The 23,412-nt window shown below is 37.2% G+C and overlaps 1 protein-coding gene across 21 annotated transcripts in view; it reads right to left on the bottom strand.

The window, feature by feature from the left end:
- ADGRL3 (adhesion G protein-coupled receptor L3) overlaps positions 1-23,412 on the bottom strand; it is a 766,591-nt gene that overhangs the window by 159,317 nt on the left and 583,862 nt on the right. For 18 of the 21 annotated variants that reach the window (XM_054688025.1, XM_054688014.1, XM_054688018.1 and 15 more), the window contains 3 exons: positions 11,391-11,693; positions 9,271-9,371; positions 134-319 (listed from right to left, as the gene is read on the bottom strand). In XM_054688025.1, the coding sequence (XP_054544000.1) occupies positions 134-319; positions 9,271-9,371; positions 11,391-11,693 (590 nt within the window). The remainder of the gene's footprint in view (positions 1-133; positions 320-9,270; positions 9,372-11,390; positions 11,694-23,412) is intronic. The other 3 variants (XM_054688026.1, XM_054688021.1, XM_054688023.1) reach the window with 1 other exon arrangement.

Genomic DNA, 23,412 nt, shown 5'->3' with positions numbered 1-23,412 from the left:
ATTCTCTAAGGATCTGATTTTTAGAGAAAGAATAACCAGGGAAGTCTCACTGACTTGACCACAACTTTAAAGATATATATACAGATAACTAAAGTCCTTAGCTTTAGGACATACTTTTCCCCCTAACACTTACCTTGTTCAAACTGCGTGCAGCACTATCTTTTCCACCAGGGGTCAAGTTCCGCAGCTGTACATCCAGGAGGCCTACCAGCTGATCCATGGCACGGACCGAGTAGGTGATGTCTCCAGCATTCAAATGATTTCTTGTCTGTTCAGCCAGCTCTCTAGCAATGTTAGCAGCTGTCTCTCCAGATTTCAACTACAATTTTGAAAGCAGAATGAGGAAAAATTTCTTAAATAAGTAATTTTATTGATCTCTGGGAGCAACTGTTTTTGCATGTAAGTTATAGTCAAATTCTGTCTTCACCTGGAATGTAATCCCCATGTTTTTCTGACAATTCTTTTTCTTCACATCTCATTTGAAAATTATGTTTTCAGGAAGCTCCTCTTAGCCTAGTTAATTAACTAGCCATTTATAATTTGGTTATATAATAAGATTCAGTATTCATTAGTGAGATTCTAGTATTCACTAAATATGCAATTAAGTATTCTGTCAGTAAGTCAGAGCATCTGATACAACTGTTTGGTAACTGCAAAACTCCTACTCTGTGCATGCATATTCAAATCACTGAATAATTTCTCAAAGGACACCCTTTTAATTGAAGCGCCATTCCATGTACTTAGTCTGTTATTTGTTGCAGCCTTTTACCTATGCTATTTATATAATAAATATACTTGCAGGATATACTATTGCTTACTCTGTTAACCACTGTATTCTGTGTATCTTTTTTATTACTTTCTCATTATTGTTATTATTATATTGCTTTCTTTACTTGTTATTACCACATAAAACTCCTTCTATGAGAAAATGTTAGGGCAGGCAGATAGATGTCAGGAGGCTTTGGACTCACTTATAAGAGCCACATTGAAAAAAGTTTGAGATCTACTGAACTAGGCAATGCAAAGTATCTTCAAAATTGAAGATATAAGTACTGGCTGTCATTATATCTTTCAGGAAACACTAAGAAAAATAGAATTATTTATCAAACAAACAAGAAAATAAGAAAAAAATGGCAAAAGAAAGAAATTCCATGTGTTATTATTTTCTAGGTAGCTGTGCAGCTGTATTCAATATTATTAGATATTGGGGTGGGCATGATAAGGTGGAAAGAAAGTCTAAGTAATCCCTCTTTACAAAAATTTAAACTTTTTCATATTCAGTAGTGAAAAGTTGAAAATACAGATGACTAGTAAGTCAAATTATAGCTGTTCTCAACATAAAAGATAGTGATAATGGAGGCATATATATATGGAGATATATATATTTATATATGTATATGTCACTAGCAGACAGTACAGTTTTGCAAAACAGTGAGTCAAATATGAAAATCATTAGTGGATTATCTCAAAAATAGCCACATTTTAGCATTCAAAAAATGTTTATTCATGAATGAATCTAATTATCCCCTTCAAAAAGCTCTGAAACTCAATATTCACCAACAAGAAAATTACAAGAAAAAAATTAAACACAAAAATTACAAATGTTTATAAAAATATGAAAAGTATACTTTTAAAGTGAAATTGTTAAATTGTTGTTAAATATTTGTTATCAAATAACAAATTATAAATTTGTTATTTGTTAAATTTGTTACACTATCTTATTTATAAACTGTTCATTGCAATCTCTTCTTCCTGAACTTGAAGAACTCATAGTAAACATCTTTCACTCATTCAACAATTGTTTGCAGACTGAAAGTTATAAAGCTCTCACATGCAGGAAGTTTACATTTTGCCATTTGGGGTGGGTGGCAAGGGTGAGGGTGTGTAGAGACAGATGATATTATTTAACAATGCAATTGCAATTTCAAGAAATGTGTATGAGGTATTATGGGACTACAGTGCAGGGATAATAAATACCTAGAAATGAGGTGGGAGGCAACACAAAGGAATGATCAAGTGAAGCCTGTAAAGACAGGCTGACCACGCCTAGGTAAGATGGAACACTGAGAATAATGAGAAAGTTAAGAGAATGCTATTACAATGTTAACTCTAAAATAACTATGGTTTTGGGCATTAGGCTACTATAGATGTATAAGGAAAGCAAAAACACATTTCTAGCTTTAGAATTCAATATTGATACCTCATTGTGTGTATTAAAGACAAATTCAATCTAGTTTTTTTTGTAAATAGAATATACCTACATACTTACCTATATTTCTATTACCTCAACAATTGTTTATCACTCTATTAGTTCATTTATATTCTTTAACCAAAATTTGAATCTCTAATAGCACTGTGCTAGTTTCTATATAGTCTGGGGATACAGTAATGAATAAAATGGCTCCCAATAACAAGGAGTTTAAGATTATCAATAGAGAGGACTGTGAACAAATTAACTGCACAATTTCAATTGTATTGAATGTGATGCAGCATCCTGGTGTGGTACTAGCAGTTTAAAGGCATTTTTAACTAATGGACAAGGTTGAGGCAGAAGTTTAGGGAATGCTGCTCTGAGAAAGAATGATTACTCTTGAGATGGAATGGACAAGAATTAGGTTGCAATGAGGGTGGGGGCCTCCAGGAGGAGAGAACAGCTTTAAGGAAGAGAGGCATGGAGTCACATGGAAACTGCCAAGGGCACTGTAACTGGGAATTATGCTAAGAGAAAGAGAGGGTACTGCATTTTCTAAATAGAAGCTGTTCAATCAGATTTGTATTTGAAATCAACTCAGGTGAATGCATTAGAAAGCTCAGAAATGAATGAAAGCATACTTGCTGTACAGTAGGAAAAGAAGCAATCCACAATAGTGGATTTCAGTAAAGTGCTAGAGAGAAGTGAAAGCTGGCATGATCTGAGAGGAATTTGCAAGTGTTCAGGGTTACAGTCAGAATATGGGAAGAGAAGGAAGGGAGACTCCTGGAGTCATCCCCAGGTTTCTGATTTAATTTTCCCATAGCTGCTGGGACTTCAATATTCATGGCTCAGTTCAAAGGTCATCTTTCCATATCTGGTTTTCACTGACCAGATTCTTCCTTGTGGAATCAAGAAGCTACTTTCTACCTTTCTCATCAACAATTTACTTCTCTCACCATAGTTATTAAGGACTGCAATTATATTATTTCCATACAGAACATAACCATATCTTGAATCTGCCTAAAGACTTCTGTGCAAAGAGGCAGGGTTAAAGACCTTATTAAAATGTCTATCTCTAACATTTACTAAATTCTATTAAAATTGTTTCTCAGAAATAAACACATGCATATTGGGACATTTCAGGAGTTTTCTAAGGATTAGTAAATTAATGCCTGCATTAAAATGGTGGAATTATATCTAGGGTTTAAATAGGGGAGGGGAAACCCTGAAGCTTTAGCTAAGGATTAATAATTATGACAGAGATGGCTAATATTTACATTTCAAATTTTGACACAAGTGAAAACATTTCTTTGAAAGAAGAAATTTTCTTTGAGAGAAGCTTTGACATTTTATGAGATAGTACATCAACATTAATGGAATACCAAAACAATTCATGAATGAGTTACTCATTGTGTTTAAGCATATAGCTACAATTTCTTTGAAAAATCTACCTATGTTCCCATAAATCTGAGTCCTATGGATATATAAACAATAAAATCTATCTCACAACTGAAAGTAGGTTAAAAAAGCTGGAAGTCTTGGAAAATCTTCAACTTTCTGACAAAATTAATGAGCGATTTATTACTATTCTTTATTAGAAACACAGAGGATAGAAGAACGTGAAAATTAAGAGCTAGATGATGGAATTCAAGTTAGTCTCCTGGGGCAAATACCTGACTGATTTTGTACTGTAAATGTCATCATCATTTCTAGATTTTCATATCCTTCTTTAGAAAATGCAGGAAGAACAATATATTATCTCAAAATCTGTCAGTAGCTTGTGTACAAACAAAAGAAAAGATACTTCCTCCTGTGTAAATATAAAGACTATTTTCCAATGACAATTCAGGCATTTCTTTTCCATATAATAGCTGGATCAGGTAATGAAGTAGGAAGAGTATTCACTTTACAAGTAAACAGTAAGGATATTATTCAAAACTGTAATTTCATGGAATTTTAAATGGAAAAGAATGAGAGGGATTACAAAGTGAAATGTACTCCTTAACGGTAAGGAAAATACAAAATATGAACATTTTAAACTAAGCTAGAGATCAGACTGAAGCCAGAGACTATGATTGATGATTTCAGTAGGCAGTCATTAAGAAACAAGAGAAAACAGGATATATTAGCACATATCTTTGCTTTTTTTTTTTTAAGATGTATTTTATTTCTTTACACATACAAGAACTGGGTGTAGGCCAGAGGGGCAGGGTGGTGAGAGCATTCACCAGAGACAGAGTGGGGAGCAGAACAGGCATATTGACTGAAATACACTGCTGAGGGGAGCAGCAGGAGAGACAGGAGAGGTCTGCTGCGCCATGTTGGTTAGCTTCCTGGCTGGGCATCAACCTTGTGCTGTGGTGGCTGGCCGTAGGTTCACAGTGCTGAGCCTTAACCCCCTGAGCCACCAGAGAGGCCCCATATTATCACATATCTCTGAAAAGGCAAAGCTCTAAACCAATTAGCTGACTTTCAATAAAAAGTGAAAAATAATATTCAAACATTAAGAACAGACCTACGTATCAATATGTTGATCTATCTATCTTTCTATTCTCTACTTATCTTTGTGACTATCATCCTTCCTTCCATTTCCTCTCTCTCTCTTTCTCTTGCCCCCACATTGTTACTATGGGAAAGGTCCTCTCTGTGTCAAACTTCTGCTTTTCCTTTTGCATAAAAATTATGCTTTTTATAAAATCTCATCATTATGAAACTATTCTGACTACTTTGTAACAAATTTCTTTGTGATTCTCACTTTTGTACTTACATTTTATAATCTATATTCTATTACCACACAAAATTTAACCTATAATTTCATCACTATAGAAGTGGCCTGAATTCATTTGTCAGTCAGAAACCATCAAGAGTCTTTGTCTTCCCCCACCCCTTCTCCCCCCCTCCCCTGCCAGCCTGACTGCCATGAGGAAAAATAACTCATTTCCTAAAGAAAATGAAAATATAAAGTTTGCTTTTTCCAACTAAAATATGCATCATAATTCATTTATTTGTGTGCACTGCTGTCTGCAGTGGTGCTGTAACAGGGTGGTCCCCAGGAAAGGGGGAGGTTCCCTGCCCCACCCAAGGGAGCAGGAAGAGAGAAGCTGCAGAAGAGACTGAGGAAGGAAGCAGGATGGAGCCAGGAGACCGGAGGAGGCTCAGGGAGCCTAGAGACACGTGAAGAAACTGCGCTTGTCTTTTGGTCGTGGACTGGGTGACACAGATGTGGGTGAGACCCGTGGGGAGGTGACAATGGCAGCTTTTATCTTGATGTTGATTTTGCTCTTTTCCTTCCGGGCTTGTCAGGTTGTTTCTGACCCTTTTTTGTGGGTCCCCACTGGAAGATGCTTTAGACTTGGGCAGGCTTTGGGGCCTTGTTTTGGGCCGATCCCTTATGGATGGAGTTTTACCCACGAGGGGATGGGTAACTTTGGGTGCTTCATTTAGAAACTAGACTCTTTGCCTTACCTGTTTCGTTTCTTAGCTGTATTAAAGTTCCTTCCCATTAAAAAGTCTCATGCTTTGTGTTGATGCGGGGGATGGCAGAACCCATTTAAAATAGGCAGGTTTGCGGGGTTTGGGCTGCCCCTCTCCCTGTCCTATAACAGTGCCAGATATATAGTGAGTGAATAGTATTGAAAGTGAAATGGGGGCCTCCCCGGTGGCGCAGCGTTGAGCGCTGGGTTGCGAAGCTGCCCGCAGCCTCTGCGGCGCCGGTTCGATCCCCGGCTGCTCCCCGGCCACCGGAGGAGGGTCCCACATGGCGCGCAGACCTCTCCTGCCGCCCGCTGCTCCCCTCAGCAGTGTACTTCGGTCCTTCTGTCTGCTCTGCTCCCCGCTCTGGCTCTGGTGAATTCTCTCACCCTCCCGCGCTTCTGACTGTGCCCAGTGCATGTGTAAACGAACAAACAAACAAATAAATAAATAAAAAATACATGCCTTAAAAAAAAAAAAAAAGACTAACTAAATAGCTTATAAAAAAAAGAAAGTGAAATGGGACCTCCCTGGGGTTGAACACAGCACTATGAGGCAATCCACAGCCTCTGCAGCAAGAGTTCGATCCCCTGGCCAGGCCTGGTAGCTACCCACATGGCACAGCAGACCTCTCCTGGATTGCCTGCTGTTCTCCTCAGCAGTGTATTTCAGTAGATCTGCCTGTTCTGTTCCCCACTCTGTCCCTGGTGAATCCTCTCACCCCTGCACATCTGGCCTGTACCACAGTTTCTGCATGCATAAAAAATAAATCTTAAGAAACAAAGTGAAATAAATGCTCTTCTCCATTGTACAGATGGGAAGAATGATCCCGAGGTGGTATTTCCTTTAAAAACATCAAGGATCCTTCAGACAAACTATAAAGCCTTTAAGGAAATGCCTCTCACTCTAGGCAAGATTCACCCATAAGCTCCTGGAGAGAGGAAACTAAATAGAATGTTTTCATGAGACAATCACCTTTTTGATTATATTACTTTTTGCATGTGCTTGTCATTTTTTCACCTATGGTTTCCTGGACAGGATTAAATGTATTTGTCTTACTTTTCAAGTCTGAAATTCACAGAAATACAAGTGGGGAGGGAAGGAATGAATCCTAAAACATGCCATTTCACTTCAATTTTTCAACAAGGCATAAAAAGCCATTACAGTAGGGAAGGAGAAAGGAAGAGAAAGGGAGAGGAGAGGGAAGGGCAAGGTAAAAGTAGAGGGGATGAAGGAAAAGCAAGGGAGAATAGGAAAAGGAAATTAAAATTTGAGGACTCTGATGTCCTTTCATTTGCTAGTGAAAGATCACTTGCCATTCTCTTTCATCCTGCTCTCTGCCCCAGAGGTGGACATACACAGAGGTCATTAAGATCTCCTGCCTTTGTCTTACTTTTGGGTCTGACCAATTGAAAAGCCAGGTAGGTAAAATGAGGAAGCTGGTAAATTGACATCATGATATTTATTCCGCTAGATCTCTTTCTGAAACACCTCAGCTAGAGGTCAAATTTCCTCTCAAGAATACTCCACTTCCAATTTTCAGTCACTCCTTTGACCCAGCAACCACAGCCTAGGGGTGGAAACAGCTCTGCCGCAGCTCTGGGCTCCTGCTCCATTCCTTGCAGTTTACACTTGCTCCCTCAGTAACACTGTAAACAATCCCTCTTCAAAGCATCCATCTGTTTGTTATAGAGACTCTGGTATGAGGGAGGAAATGAGGAGAGGCATGGATTCTGTGGAAGATGATTTAGGGAGGAAGGAGAGAAAATATGGACAAATAAATACACACTCCATATAAATTTTTCTTGGAGGTTTATAATGTTAGTATCTAAAAGTGTTGGGAGTTTTGTGGTAAAGAGGCTGTTCAACTACCATTTATGTTCAATGAGTACTGTAAATATTTGGAGGTATAAGGGACATACGTGGTATATGGTTGGACAGAAGAAGTGAAGAGACCGAGTTGGGATAAGAAGGCAATCATGATGTGGCTAAGCACATCCGTCTTGATAAAGGTACACCCAGCTAAAACACCAACTCCAATACTGACTGACCTTGGGTTCACCACATAAGCTGATTTGGAGTGCACCAAGGCCTCCCGCTATACTCATAAAATAAGAGTAATCAAGCTAAATTATTATTATAAATTCAAATTACCTAAATTCTATAATCTAAATATAATTATAATATAACATAAATTTACAGATTCTACAGGCTTAAACAATAATGCTCTGGAAGAATGGAATATATTTGCTATAAAATAAAAACACTCCATCCATAAATCAAATAGGCAACAGCTGTCTGGTCTTTGCAAGGAATTATCTCTTTTGTCATAAGATTAGCAGGTCTACAGAGGAAAGAAAAGAATTAAGGATCAGTATCAGTTAAAGTCACCCAGTAATTTCTACAATGAAGCAATCCAACTAAATTCAGGAATTATCATGAAAACACTTTGCTTTCTAGGTGAATTATGACTGAGTTAATATTAACCCCTGGGCTAAGTATGTAGGGAGTATTTTTAAAAGTTGCTAATGTAAGGAGATATGCTAGTGATCTCTTAATCCGATCACATCCAGCAAGAGTTATTTGCCCTGGGGTCTCAGCTACATTGTAATAAAAGCAAAGGACATAAAAACTGTGGCAGGAACAGAGCTGAAATTGGAGCAACAGCATTATGAATAGCAACAAGTATGGAGATGCATATGTAAGAGGGTAACTAGAGTCAATATAGCCACTGTTCTTCCATGATTTAGGATAAATAGATAGTTATGGCTCATCTGCTAAATGATCTACTGGGTAGATATTTATGGATTATTATATGGTATGTTATTGAGGATCAGCCTGGTTAAAAACAAATAGAGTAAAGAGCAATGGCACAGACTGGCTTTTAGTAAGACCATCATTTGTAATGTTTCTCAGAAAAAATCTCTTTCAGAAATTCCTCAGCATAGCTAATGTGCCATAGAAGGACTCTCCATTTTAGGAGTGCATAAATCCACACAAATTGCTATAATAAGGATTCATCCCATAGCCCTTTTGGCATAAATGCACATCTGGTCTCTGTTTGTAATAAAATCAATTCAAAGCCCCACAGTGCATTAATAATAAAAATGTTCAACATATTGCAACCAAATAAGGCCTGCAAATTTGAGTCTGTAAGATTCTGTCACACATGTGTATACTTTTAACACTGATAAATGATTAGGTTACAGAACATTTATCAAATGGCTTAAGATTCCAAAGATCGACTTTTTTTCTTTAAATTATTATTTCCACAGGAAAATTCATATATATGTATGCTAGAAGTTTTGCTTGCTTGATTTATAATACCTCTTGGATTTTTATATCTGTAGTTCACAATCCATAGAAATTTTATTAGCAATAAAATTGTTATAAGCACCACTGCTTGGCTTATTCATGGATTTGCCCTTTAAGAAAAACAAAATTCTAGAATTAGCTCATAGTATATCAGAGATTATCATTAATCTTAAATTAACATGGGAGAATTTTTTCACATTATTTTTTTTTTAATTTTGATTGTTTGTTTGTAGCAGTTATAATCAACAATATAGGATCAGGCTTGGCAAAGCTGTCAGTCACAGATTTACCTTCTGTGCTATATGATTGATCCAAGGAGAAGAACAGTTACTGAGATCTGGTCCTTGGGGATCCCATGTTCCAGGAGCCAGGCATAGATAAGTTGATACTCCTAAAATGAGAGAAACATTTGCTTCAAATATTCAAACCATTTTTCTTACAATGACTTTATATACCTGTTATGTTTAAATGTGAGTCAGGGTAAAAATGTTATCATTAAACTGAGATAATATCTATTAAAACACCATGTACAGTGTCCAGCAAGCAACTGGCTTTGGAGAAATGTAATAAAGCAAACAAAAACATTTAAAATTGTTATATCACTTACTGGCAACTATGCTATACCCAGGAAGTAATTCCATGAGTTAGATTGTTGGGGTACTGCCTCCCTGGGACTTAGTGCTTGAGTTTTCAGAGGTCAGGTAGCACTTGAATATTAAAGGAATCAGTGCAAAGATTTTTCAGGAACACAAGGTAGGAAAGAGCATTCCAGATGGAGGAATTATATGTTCTCTTTGTGAAATTTTAAGTGTTCTCACTGAGGCATATTGGATAGGGGAGTTGCATTTAATGAGTTGCAACGGTCAGCAATGCTAGGTCAGAGGTTCTCTTGTCTCTTCTTTGTGGGTTCTGGGAAATCAATGAACATTAAGCAGAGGAGAAAAATAAGCTGATTTAGGCTTCAGATAGATGTGTGGCAGGAGCACAGAAGAAGAATTTTCAGGAGCAATGTGGAGGTTATGAGGAAACATTGCAGTAATTCAGATAAGAGACTGTGCATCTGAATAGTGGAACAGCAGATAGGACAAAGAAAGGGTGAAAGTAAAACTAAAACATATAAATAGGGACCTGGGAGGATTACAGAAGTTTTCCTTCAAATCTCTATCCCAATTTTCATAGTAATGAGGATTTCTGCAGTGCTTTGCAATTTGCAAAGTGTTTTCAAAATAAACTGGCCCTTTGCAACAAATATTTGAAGTAGGGGGACTTATACCTCTTTCACAGATGAAGGAACTAAGACCCAGAACTAAGGGGACAGGGCTGAGATATAAGGAGTTCCAAACTATCTTTTTTTTCTAAGAATATTTAGAATTAAACAATTCACCCTTTTATAAAGGGAAGGGATATTTCAGAATACTTTTAATCACATTGCTGGATAAAATATTAAACATGTACTTTAAAAAACACCAGCATACCTTCTGGTTTTACTACCACTTCACATACCATGGAATTAAGGATATTATAACCACACTGAACTTTTTAACGAGAAACCTGTTTTTTTTAAAGGAATCAAATCAGTAACACCCAAAAACAGTCCCTATGAACAACCACTATCGTACATTAGTTTTATTTACATGTTCTATGGAATAATGGACATTTTATTCAGTGTACCAAGCCAATTTTATAAAGATCAATGTATGCAACAATAAGAAAATCAGACTATTTCTAGCTTTAAAATTACACATAATAATTTGGCTACCATTTGAGAGTATTATGAATCATATCAGTAACAAAGAAAGGGGGCTTGAAGAAGAGTTATTTAGTTTTTAACTATCCCCTAAAGAAAATAACACAGCATCACTTTCTCCCATGGATGTGAGTGAATGGGAGGTTGGCTCCTGCTAGCATGATCCTTGAAAAAGGTAACAGTCTTTGACTATGATAGGACAGCTGGAGTGACTAATAACAAGAGTCAAACTTTTTCTTTAGTTAAACTGGATGCAGTTTTCAACAATCATCTTGTGAGACAGATGTCCTTCACTTCATTTTCTGTAATCGACCTGTGAGATTAGTAACAAGTGACTAGCAATTGGGTGATTCACTCTGGGTGATGCATAAAGAGCTGGCTGTCAGGAGTCGCCAGGGCACTCTAGAGAATCTATAACTCAACCCAGAAACTTCACGTCATGGGTGAAAACTACTGACCTCACATGTATCCACCAAATCCTTACCTGTGACTTCATCAGATTGCATTTTTAACTTTGAATATATATTTAATTGTAATATAGCTGAGAATTGAAGTAACAACAATGTGTGTTAACAAAAAAAAAAAAAAAAAAAAAAAAAAATGCTAGGAAAGCAAGTCAAAATAACAAAACACCTTTAGCTTAGCTCTGTAGGACAGACTTGCCTATAGTTCCTGTGGGGCAGGGCTGCTTTGCCATCTGTCCTTGACGAGTCTTAAACCACATGATTTCCCGGGCTTCGACAGCCTCACAGCTCTCTTCCACAGCCGGGATTTGGGATGATGCTGATGGAAGGTGTGTGGTTATGTCGTCTAGCACCTCCACAGCGGGAGATGGGGTGCTGGTACTCCTGTTTCTTCTTCCTGACACTGATGGTGTGGTACTTCTGCCTGGGATCCAAGTTGTGGTTCGAAGGGTGGTACTGGTGGTGGTGCTTCCCATGCCAAGAGGTCCTGTGGTAGAGATTTCTGGAATAAAATTCAAAAGAAAACACCTACAATGTTTGTTCACAGTAGGGTCTCAGGATGTTCTAATTCTTTAGAATTTTTTTTTTTTTATGTGATAATTTAGAGAGCCTTTAGCATGGGAGAAATAAGAATACCAGGTATCAGTGCAACCTGAGGGTTAACACAGACATCTAACCAATGTCAGACAAAGGCTTCTTCATGGTTCTACTCAACTCAAATTAAAGACAACAGAATCACAGCACAACTCATCTCTTTGGTATGTTTCCTTTTTTTTTTTTAGATTTATTTATTTTATTTGTACAAGAACTGGGATGTAGGGCAGAGTTGCAGTGGGTGAGGATTCACCAGAGATAGAGTAAGGAGCAGAGCAGGCAGATCTATTGAAATACACTGCTGAGGGGAGCAGCAGGTGAGACAGCAGAGGTCTGCTGCGCCATGTTGGGATAGCTCCCTGGCTGGCCTAGGATGGAACTCATGCTGCAGTGGCTGGCAATAGCTTGATAGTGCTGTGTCTTTAGTCCCTGTGCCACCAGGGAGCCTTTGTTAGTATGTTTCTTAATGCTTTAGGCTTTTTTTTTTTTTTTTTAATAATTAAAGGGTAGTCTTAAAGCCATCTTTTTAGGATATCAAGCTTGGTATAGAAAAGGGGAGACCAATATATAATATTTTCACATTAAACATATTATGAGTGGCTAAAGTTGCAGCCAACAGGGGAGAGAAAAAAAAAAAGAATTGAAATTAAAGTGCTTACAGGCTAGATAAAAAGAGAATTTCTGAGTATAGTGTCTTTTAAAACAAATTAGAGTAGCTTGATCTTGCTGGATGCTCTTATAATTGCTCTTAGGAGTTTGAGAGAACTTTCAGACTTGACGTTTATCAAAGTATAGTTTCCAATTAGCTGTATCCATAAATTATTGCTAACTAGTTTTTTTAATGAGAAAATGTATTATAAAATTTCAAATAAAAGTTGTTATGTTCTTTGAGCAGATATTAACCAGTTCTCAAACCAACAGTGTACCAAAGAAATGTCCTAAAAATACTAGGGTAATAATCAGTGCAGAGAATCATTTTTGTGTGAAAATATATTCAAATTCCCATCATGGGGAGGCAACAGTATGCCATGCAAAAACATCTGCTGCATTCCTAACTGCAAGATTAGAAAATACTCTTAACCTTACTTTCTGGCAATAAACTGTAAGGTAATTGACTCTCATTAGACTCCTAGTAGCTCAGGTTATAGAAATGTAAGCCATCTTGGGATGGGTCTCCAGCTACTGTCATTCAGTACCTGCTTTCTCTAACATTTCACCTACTTATCTCTGCTACTCCAGAAGAGGTGCCAGATAACTCTCAGTATATTTGGCAAGTGGAAATATTTCCCAAACTGGATAGAGATGGCATTGGGAAGATGGTATGGATTTTTCCAATATAAATGATTGAAATTGTACTGTGTTCTGAAGTGATATTATTTGCTATACTCTTCTTGTTCTTTTTTATCCCATCCTTCCCTTCTCAGCTTTCCCTCCTTTCTTTTATGTCCCCTGTCTATATGACTGGTAATGTGCATAACTACATTTACTCATATAAGGCATCATATCTTATTTTCCCTTCTTATATACACATAATCTCCACAAATTGTGAATATTGTAGATTCTGACTCAATCTTTATGTTTCTCTTCTATTTAGTATCTACTTTCAATGGATGAATACAAATGCCTTTATCTTTTTTTAATAATGAAAGCAATACCATAGTAAAATGTCAATATCTATTTTTTGCAAAATAAAATTTCAACATTTATAAAATTAATTATAATAAGCACTGAACACAATCCAAACATGAAATTTATCACCATATTTTAAAATATTAAGTGAAATTTAATTCTTAAATCATCAGTAATGAAAATATGAATAACACATTGTATGTGACATTATTGAAATGTTTCAATAAAGTGAAACCAAGAATATTTAATACTGAGTAACAATATCTATTAAAGCTAAAATAAATTAATAAGTTAACATTAATTTAAATATTATCTTATTAGTATTAAGCATTAACCTTTAAAAACTTGTGTCGATAGTATTCTTGCCAGGAAACAAACACATTTTTATGCAAATTTTTCCAACTGATAGAAAAATTCTTTTTGAATTCATACTATTTGGTAGTGTAGTAAAGTAATATTTAAATGATAATTGCAAGTATTTTTCATTAGTTCCTTAATTTAAATAATTTAAAAATATCATCTTCCATTTGTAGGTTTTTTTTTTTTTTTTAAGATTCGGTTATTTATGCATATAAGAGCTGGGATAGGCTGTGTGCAGGGGGTGGGGGCTAGGGGAGGCTTGAGAGGATTTACCAGAGACAGAGCAGGAAGCAGAACAGAGAGATTGACAGAAACACATTGTTGAGGGGAGAAACTGGCAATCAGGAGCGGTCTGTTGCACCATGCAGGTTAGCTCCCTGGCCAAGGATCAAGCTTGTACTGCAGTGGTTGCCAATGGCTTCATAGTGCTGAGACTTTACCTCTTCTACCACAAGGGTGGCCTGCCTATTTGTAGTTTTGAAGGTATCATTTGAGATTAATTTTTTGGGAGTGACTCTAAACTTTTCATTGATAATGGCTGACAGTTTTTGCTTTATATAAAGTATTTCTAGTTCTTAGCTTTTGTTTAATTATATAAAAATGTAGATTCAGGGCAGTTACTTCTATTAATTAAATTTTATGGTCAAATTTACTTTTTCAGGGTATTTTTGAACCAGAGAAAAAAATAATTTTAAAGTATAAGTTCTGTTTTTCAATTGTCTCTTTCCTCTTCTTGAGAGGAAGAATGCTTTCTAAATGAATACACCTTTTTTTTTTTTTTTTTTGCCAGTTAGATATTTAAATTAGCATAAATACTCTGGGAGGAGAAGATGTTTGTTTTGTAATCATTTTGGTTTTGAAATACTGCATAATCCCACATGTGGTGAGAAGATTTCCTAGCCTTCTGTCTCAATCAAATAAATCATAAAAAGGAGTGATGACACTGCATCACAGGATTTTTGCTTGCTATGACTCCAGACTTGCCCCCAATTTTGAATAGATCTGTCTGTTAGCATAAACTTAACATGTCATTTTGCTATATTTAATTGATCCTGATTTCAGATTTTTAGAATACAGCATCACACCAAAATGTAGTTTAAGAAAAGCATCATATAACTAAAGTCAATGTTCCCTCTTCAAACCAATCATTTTGCCCAGAGGCATTTCATAGGGTACAGAAAGGATTGTTACTCCCCAGCTTAAAATACTTAAATGGTTCCTCTCAACTTCCAAACAAAGGCTGGATTCCTTTTCTTTGTGCATAAAGCCCTTCATGAGTTTATTTCCCCAGCATATTTAAAATCTTTTATCTTTGAACTTAAACCATAGAAAATTATCAGAAGTTTCCCAACTATACCCAGTACTTTCTGCTTCAGGGCCTTTGCAAGTATTACTGTGTTCCTGCCTCCATTTCCACCTGCTTAATTTCTATTTATCCTTTGGGACTTAGTTTGGAAGTCACCTTCAAGGACTTTTTTTTTTTTTTTTTTTAATTTATCAAGGTGGGGTTTTAAACTGATATGTGTTTTGCTTAAGAGTATTTTCTCAATTTTAATTTTGTATCTGGCTAATGGTAAATAAGCTCTTAGCCAGGGTAGACGAACATTGGGACTAAGTCAAGGAAGCTAGGGAGAGTTGTACTTGTGAAATTTTACCAAAGAAGAAAAAGAAAAAAGAGGGAGACAGCAGAAGGAGTAGGTAAGTGTCCCCACAGTCAATGGGCTAGAAAAGTTATTTTATAAATGCACTATACTCTACACTAAGAAAACTACCAGACGGCTCAAAGAAAAAAAGAGAATATTTAAATTGACTATACTCCTATGAAGTAACAATGCAAGGGCTTTGCTTAATACAGATATACTAACATTAAGGAGCAGTAAGAACTTATTTCCTTGGAATGGTGCCACACAGAGATGTCTACAAGCAGGGTCACATTATTCCCTTTGACTTTAAGCAGAATAAAATGCAATCTCAAAAGCAGTCCATCACCCCCGCCCCTCCCATCCCTTTCTTTTCATGTACTGCTATGTAAGACTCTCAAGGGCTCTGCTCAATGCCAATTTTGGACCAAAAAAAAAAAAAAAAAAAAAGTAAGTAGTGATGCACGTGTTTGTTGCCAGTGCCTAAGAAAGAACTTGTATTATTGAAAAAAAGAGCCACTGAAGAATCACAACAACACACTTTTGGTTAAGTTCCAGCTGATTTCAGACTTTACAAAATTTTGTCTTTATCTTCCAGCAAGGGAATAGTGATGTGACACTTTATTGTGTATAGCATTACTGAATCTTACCTGATCACCCAACTGGTTTAATGACACTAACTCTATGTTATAAAATATCTCAAGTGCTTGAGTATCAGGGAAAGGTTATTCTATAAAATAAAACAAGTTGGAGTGACTACTTACACTATACTGTTACACTATCAAAATTGTGAAACTGTTTTTCTTGTCAATGTCACTGTGCTCACTGTGCTTATCCAGCTTAGTATTTCTGTAAATGTAAGTGAACAAAACTCTCTATTAACATTGTCCTCACAAAATTAATCTCATTTCCAAAAGAAAACTTTAATTTTCCTGTTCCTTGAAACATATTCTCCATGGATTATTTCATTACTATGATTTAATTTTTTTCCCTTGGTCTGCTTTGAAAAGAATTAATATTATCCTGAATATTACTATAGATTATACATTATAGAGAAAACTAATGAAAACTGTGAAAATAACCGTTAGCATAGTCCTTCACATTTTGTGATGTTTTTTCTTAATCTTTATTATCACATTGAATTCTGACTAATGTGCAGAACAATTTTAACTATAAATTCCTTATTTTTAAAGTGAGAAAAGATAGGCTAAAAAAGTAAGTGAATCGTAATCATCCATGTAACAAGTAAATTAATATTTTCCGGTCCATATTCCATGTCTGTCCTAATATGCTATGACACTGAATTATTTTATGCCAGGCAAAATGATGAATTTTCCATAGCAGTTTGAGAGTGATTGAACTTAAGTGATTTTAATAAAACATTACTCTTATTGATCACAAAATGTACTTATCATTTGGCATTCAAGGTGTTATGGACTTAATTGTTCCCTACTCTCCCAAATTCATATTGAAGTCCTAACCCATATATGGCTGTATTTAGAGATAGGTCCTTTAAAGAGGTAATTAAGGTTCAATAAAGTGTAGTAAGGTTGTGACCCTAAAGTAATAGCACTGGTTGCAGAGATGCACAAACACAGAATAAAGGCGAGGTGTCACACAGTGACACCTGTAAGTCAAGCAGAGACTTCAGAAGAAACCAACCCTGCCAGCACCTTGATCTTGGACTTTGGGCCAGTAGCATTATGAGAAGTCAAATTGGTGTTTAAGCTACCAGTCTGTGGCGTTTTATTACAGCAGCCCTAGCATAATACAGGATATTTAAGACAATACAGAACTATGGAATCAACAAGAGCCAGAACAGAATTCACAATAGAAGTGTTTATCTTCTACTCAAGAAGTACATGAACTTTCTTTTTGATTCTTCCTCATTTTTTTCCTTTATTCTCTAAATTGTGTTCCTCCCCTATGGTTTTCCCTTTAAAACTTTTCTTTTATGCATTAACTTCATTACAAAATATATTATGTTGGCTGATTATAGAAGTCTTTTCTCTCTCCATCTTCCAAGTAATTATATAAATCCAAGATCAATTACAGGATAAATCCTCCCAATGTCCTTATATATGAAATATAAAATCATAACAATGCTGCAAGTGATTTTTGACTACTTGTGTAGTATTCTGGGTAGAAGAAAGAAATTCTGCCTGAGCCACAATTATTAACTTCTTTAGCTGGAGATAGTGAATTACCACATATTATCAGCTATGTGCAGACATATTTATATTTGCAATTTGATCTCTTTATATTTTCTGATTGTCTCATATCATCTTTATTGTACTAGAGGAAATTATTTGTTCTAATAAACATGAATTTATCATGTAAGATAATAAGCTAAAATACAGAATATTGTACTAAAATCATCTGCTACATATTTAGCCTCTACCATGCCAGGAACCGTGTAATTTAGTATTTCTAATAGCCTTTAGCTAGGAATAGTTATCTTCCATTTTGAAGAAGAAAGAAGTCAAATCAAGTAATTTTCTATAGCTTACAGAGCTGTCAAGTGATAGTTCCAGGGTTGTAATCCAAATCTATCAAAATCCCTCCATTTCCATAAGGACTACATGGCTATTAAAAAATTAGACAAAATTTAACAGAAGGAAAACATATGTAAAAACTCTTAATGAGTTTGGATTATATTGTCCCAAACACTGCTCAAATATACTTTTATTAGTACTGTTTTGGCCCAGACCTGCTGGGTAGTTACTGAACACTATTATTATGGGCTAGCCACTCTGCTAAGCACTTTATATAATCTGGCCCATTTAATTCTGACAACAAATCTCTGACAAGGCACTATTAGTCATCCTCATCTTACAGATGGTAAAAATGAAGCATAAAGAAATTCAGTAATATCTTTAAGATTAAAAGGTCATATAAGAAGAACTGAGAGGGCCTCCCTGGTGGCGTAAGGGGTTAAACACCACACTATGAAGCAATCCGCAGCCACTGCAGCATGAGCTTGATCCCCAGCCAGGGAGAAACCCACATGGTGAGGCAGACCTCTCCTGTCTTGCCCGCTGCTCCCCTCAGCAGTGTATTTCAGTCTGTCTGCCTGTTCTGTTCCCCATTCTGTCTCAGGTGAATCCTTTCACGCCCTAACACCTCTGGCCTATACCCTAGCTCTTGTATGTATAAAAATAAATCTTTAAAAAAAAAAAAGAACTGAGAAACACCCTAGGCATTATTATAGAGACCCTACTCTTAACTACACTAATTTGGAAGTAATATTGAGAACCTGAACTTTATGCACAAGAAAGCATCTTTCCTACTGCTGTTGGGAATAGAGGATATAAACCTCTTTGAACTAATTTCTTTCTGCTTCTGGCATTAAGATAATACTTAGTTCTCCCAAACTAAGGATTTAGGGACTGCTAAGAACAAAGAAACTCCAAGAGCCAGAAAATTTGGTATAATGTTTAGCAATTAGCAAACAATAAAGGTGAAACAGTAGTTGTCTTTCTTTGGTAGTGTGCTATATCAGGCAGAGTGCTAATGCTTTATATGTACAATTGAGCTTGTAAACGAATGTATTAACTTCACATAGTTTTCAAGTGGTAAAGTCAGAATTTCAATACCAGTAGTTTAAAACAAATGTATATCCGCATTCATTTTGATGTTGTTTTTTTGAGTTGTTGGGTTTGAAGAGCAGGGTCCTTGGGTTTACTCTGGGAAATGTTTCACCAGAGCTCCCCTTTCACCAGTTCCCAGGCGAGTTTCTCCAAGACACAGAGACATTCATTATATCCAACAGGGCAGGTTTATTATAAAAGGGAGAGAAGAATGAAGGACACTTGCATAGACACAAACGGGCAGAAAGGGATGCCCTGAAAGGGACAGTTTTGCTAAGACAGGCCTGCATGGTCACAGGCTAAGAGAGACCTGCATGGTCACAGGCAGGCAACTTAAGGAGAGCTGCCTCTGCTGACTGAGGTCAGTGAAGAGAAGCCCTGACATGGTACAGGTCCCAGCATGCAGGAAGGCTGCTGCCCTGCAGAGGGACAGAGAGCTGGCAAAAAGGAAATCCTGCATAGGCACAGGTGGGCAGAAGGACTGCTGCCCCTAGCCAGTGCAGAAACTGCACTGACAGTCTTCTCTTTGGGAGGGGTTCACATTCCTTTTGGTTTGTTTGTTGTTGACTTTGAATAAACTTTGTAGAATTTGAAAGGGATCAGATTTCTACAATGGCCCTCAATCTCCATATTTTCACCTTCAGGTCTGTGCTCCTGACACTCCCTACAGCAGTCTGATCTCTGCTGGGATCTTGTGCTTTGTCATCTATGCTTTGGCTAAGGATCTTAGTTCTTATGGCTGGGTTAATGGCTATGTTAACCCCTTCTAACCCAACCTACAGCTCTTGGCATTGTGTGAGCCAAGTTTCAGATCTTGTGGAGCCTCCTTTCCAGTTTTTCTATCCTTATCCTCCATTAATTTCATTCTTGAATTATCATACATGGAATATAATATTTGCCTGCAAGAAAGTTTAGCTCTGGAACTACACAATATTAATTCATTCAATCTAATTAATAAAGCATCTACTGTGTGAAGCTGTTGTATTGGGAATAAAATGTTGAATATAGTTCTTATGTTTCCTGCCCTCATGAAGACCTCTTTAAGAGACTTTAATAGGAAAAGCTGCTAAAAAGAATGGAAATAGAAAAGAAGAGATAATATCAAGTATATTTATTCATTCTATATATATTTACTGATGCTTGTTTTATAGTACCCATTTGCTGGCCATCAAGAATATAGAGATGAAGTAGAGTACTCTTCTCAAGATATTAATATACTGTATTTTGTGGAAGGCAGAAATCATCAATTATTTTATATGCCATTTAGAAAGAAAAAGAAGTATCTGCCAACTAAGCTTGGATGGACATGTCTTTAATTGTTAGGCATATTCCAATTGTTAGGGGATAAAGGATGTCCTAAAGCTAATTCCATACAGGCTTTGTGGATTCCACCCCCACTCCAGACCAAAGCCAAAAGACACTGGGAATTACAAATCCTATCACTGTTATAGGACAGGGAGAGGGGCAGCCCAAACCCCGCAAACCTGCCTATTCTAAATGGGTTCTGCCATCCGCCACATCAACACAAAACATATGACACTTTAATGGGAAGGAATTTTAATAAAAACTAGGAAACAATACAGGTAAGGCAAAGAGTCTAGTTTTTAAATGAAGCACCCAAAGTTACCTGTCCCCTCGTGGGTAAAACTCCATCCATATGGGATTGGCCCAGAGCAAGGCCCCAAAGCCTGCCACAAGTCTAAAGCATCTTCCAGTGGGGACCCACAGAAAAGAGTCAGAAACAACCAGACAAGCCCGGAAGGAAAAGAGCAAAATCAACATCAAGATAAAAGCTGCCATTGTCACCTCCCCATGGGTCTCACCCACATCTGTGTCACCCCGTCCACGACCAAAAGACAAGCGCAGCTTCTTCACGTGTCTCTAGGCTCCATGTGCCTCCTCCAGGTCTCCTGGCTCCATCCTGCTTCCTTCCTCAGTCTCTTCTGCAGCTTCTCCTCTTCCTGCTCAGCTCCACCCTCCCTCGGGTGGGGCAGGGAACCTCCCCCTTTCCTGGGGACCACCCTGTTGCATCACCACCAAAGGAAAGGTTGCTGGAACCTGAGGGTGGGGTTAAGCAGCCAGGATTGGTATAAAACCAGACACATGGGCTTTGGGGGATTCCCTTTTTGGCTCTCTGCCAGCTCGCAGCAAGTGTCCAGTTCTGAGAGTGCCTTTGGGTTTCCAGGTTGGTGGATCTGGTAGGACGCATTAAAGACTTTATTTCCCTATTTTCTCCCAGAGTTGTACATTTCCTCAATTCCCTTTCCCTTGTAAATAAACCTTTTATTAACCTTTTGTGTGTGCCTGTAGTGGAGTATTAATAAGTTCCTTTCAAGCGTGGGGGTGAGGACTCAGAGCCAGGCAACCCGTTTTATATCGGGGCTGCTCCGTAACACAACTTATGAAATGTTAAAAGGTGAAACTGTGAGAATCTTGATAACTCCTATAATAATATAATAGAAATGTCTCCTTATAACACAATGAGATAAATCTTGAATCATTTAGAAGATATTTGGCTTTAGATAAATTATTATGCCTTTCTGTGACTTATTTTTTTAACTAAATATTCATAACAATAAAATTATTTGAAAAAAGGCAATATGGATTTGAATTAGCAATGAAAATGACAGAAAATAATAAATACTTACCATCTGTAAGCTGTACAATATTGTTATTTATTTCTTAATTCAACCATGAATTTCTATTTACTTAGTATGTGTCTATTGTTATTCTAAGGGCTGGGAATCAGAAATAACCAAAAATAAAAATCAAAAAAACCCCTAAAATTATTCAGTATGTTAGTTATTAAAGAGTACTAAAAATATGGGGAAGAAAAAATAAGGCAGGGGAAGCAATAAGAAGTGTTGGGGCAAGGGAACTAAAATTTTAATAGGGTCTTGGAGAAGGTCTAACTGTTAAGGTAATGAGGAAGACATGATAGAAGTTAACAGAGGAGCTCCCCAGGCTGGGAGAAAGCAGTATGAAATGAAATCAGAGAAGACTTTACAGGCAATGATGAGGACTTTGGCATTTACTCTGTGTGGGAAGCCAAGGACCCTGGAAGGTTCTGAATAGAGGAATGACAGGATCTGGCTTAATATGGTCAGTTGGGTTGCTGTGTTTACAAATTACTGAATAGAGTGTACCAAGTAGGGCGAATAACTACTTATTTGGCTATATATCTGAGTTAGTGATGGTGGTGATTAAAAATCCAAAAACAGCAATTCAAAAGGAAACCCAAAACCCCATGTCATAACAGCACTATTTACAATAGCCATGATATGGAAACAACCTAAGTGCCCCCAAACAGGTGAGTAGATAAAGAAGATATGGTAAATGACAGAGTATTTTTCAGCAGTCAAAAAAAAAATATAATGATAAACTTATGCCACTTGCAGCAACATGGATATAGTTGTGTTAGGGGGAAAAGGATGTCCCAAAGCAAATTCCATATAGGCTTTGTGGACTCCACCCCCACCCCAGGTCAAAGCAAAAGACACTGGGAACTCCAAATCCCATCACCACCAAAGGGAAGGTGGCTGGGACCTGAGGGTGGGGTTAAGCAGCCAGGTGGATACAAAAGGCAGACACGTGGGCTTTGGGGTTCCCCCATTTTGGCTCTCCACCAGCTAGCAGCGTCCGGCCAGCTCTGAGAGTGACTTTGGGTTTCCAGGTCGTCGGATCGGGTAGGATGCATTAAAGACTTTATTTCCCTATTTTCTCCCTGAGTTGTGCATTTTCCTTATTTCCTTTTCTCTTGTAAATAAACCTTTTATTAACCCTTTGGCGTGTGTCTGTAGTAGAGTATTCATAAGTCCCTTTAAAGCGTGCGGGTGAGGACCCACAGCCAGGAACCCGTTTAATATCGGGGTTGCTCTATAACAGTTGGAAGAGATAATGCTAAGCAAAATAAATCAGAATGAAAAAGAAAAAAATATCAGATGGTGTCACTAATATATGGAATATAGAGAAACCAAACTAAGAACCAGAGAAAGATAACCTTAAAAATTGACACATGGGTCCTCCCTGGTGGCACAGGGGATTGGGACACAACCTATGAAGCTATCCACAGCCACTGCAACGCGAGTTTGATCCCCAGCCAGGGAGCTACCCACATGGTGCAGCAGACCTCTCCTATCTCGCCTGCTGCTCCCCTCAGCAGTGTGTTTCATCTGCTTGTTCAGTTCCCCACTCTGTCTCTGGTGAATCCTCCCACCTCTGGCCTGTACCCCAGTTCTTGTATGCATAAATAAATAAATCTTTAAAAAAACTGACCTTGAAAACTGACAATAGAATTGAAGCACAAAGAGGGAAGGAAGCACAAAAGACTATGGTGATGGATATGGGTGATTTGATGGTAGTACACTATGATGGTGCTACCTGATGGGGAGAATTCTAATGTTACCAC

Source organism: Talpa occidentalis, unplaced genomic scaffold, assembly GCF_014898055.3.
Source record: "Talpa occidentalis isolate TD23 unplaced genomic scaffold, MPIMG_talOcc4v2.1 talOcc4.6, whole genome shotgun sequence".
NCBI lineage: Eukaryota > Metazoa > Chordata > Mammalia > Eulipotyphla > Talpidae > Talpa > Talpa occidentalis.
Note: the sequence above shows the minus strand (reverse complement) of the source record. Positions and strands in the feature narration are given on the sequence as shown.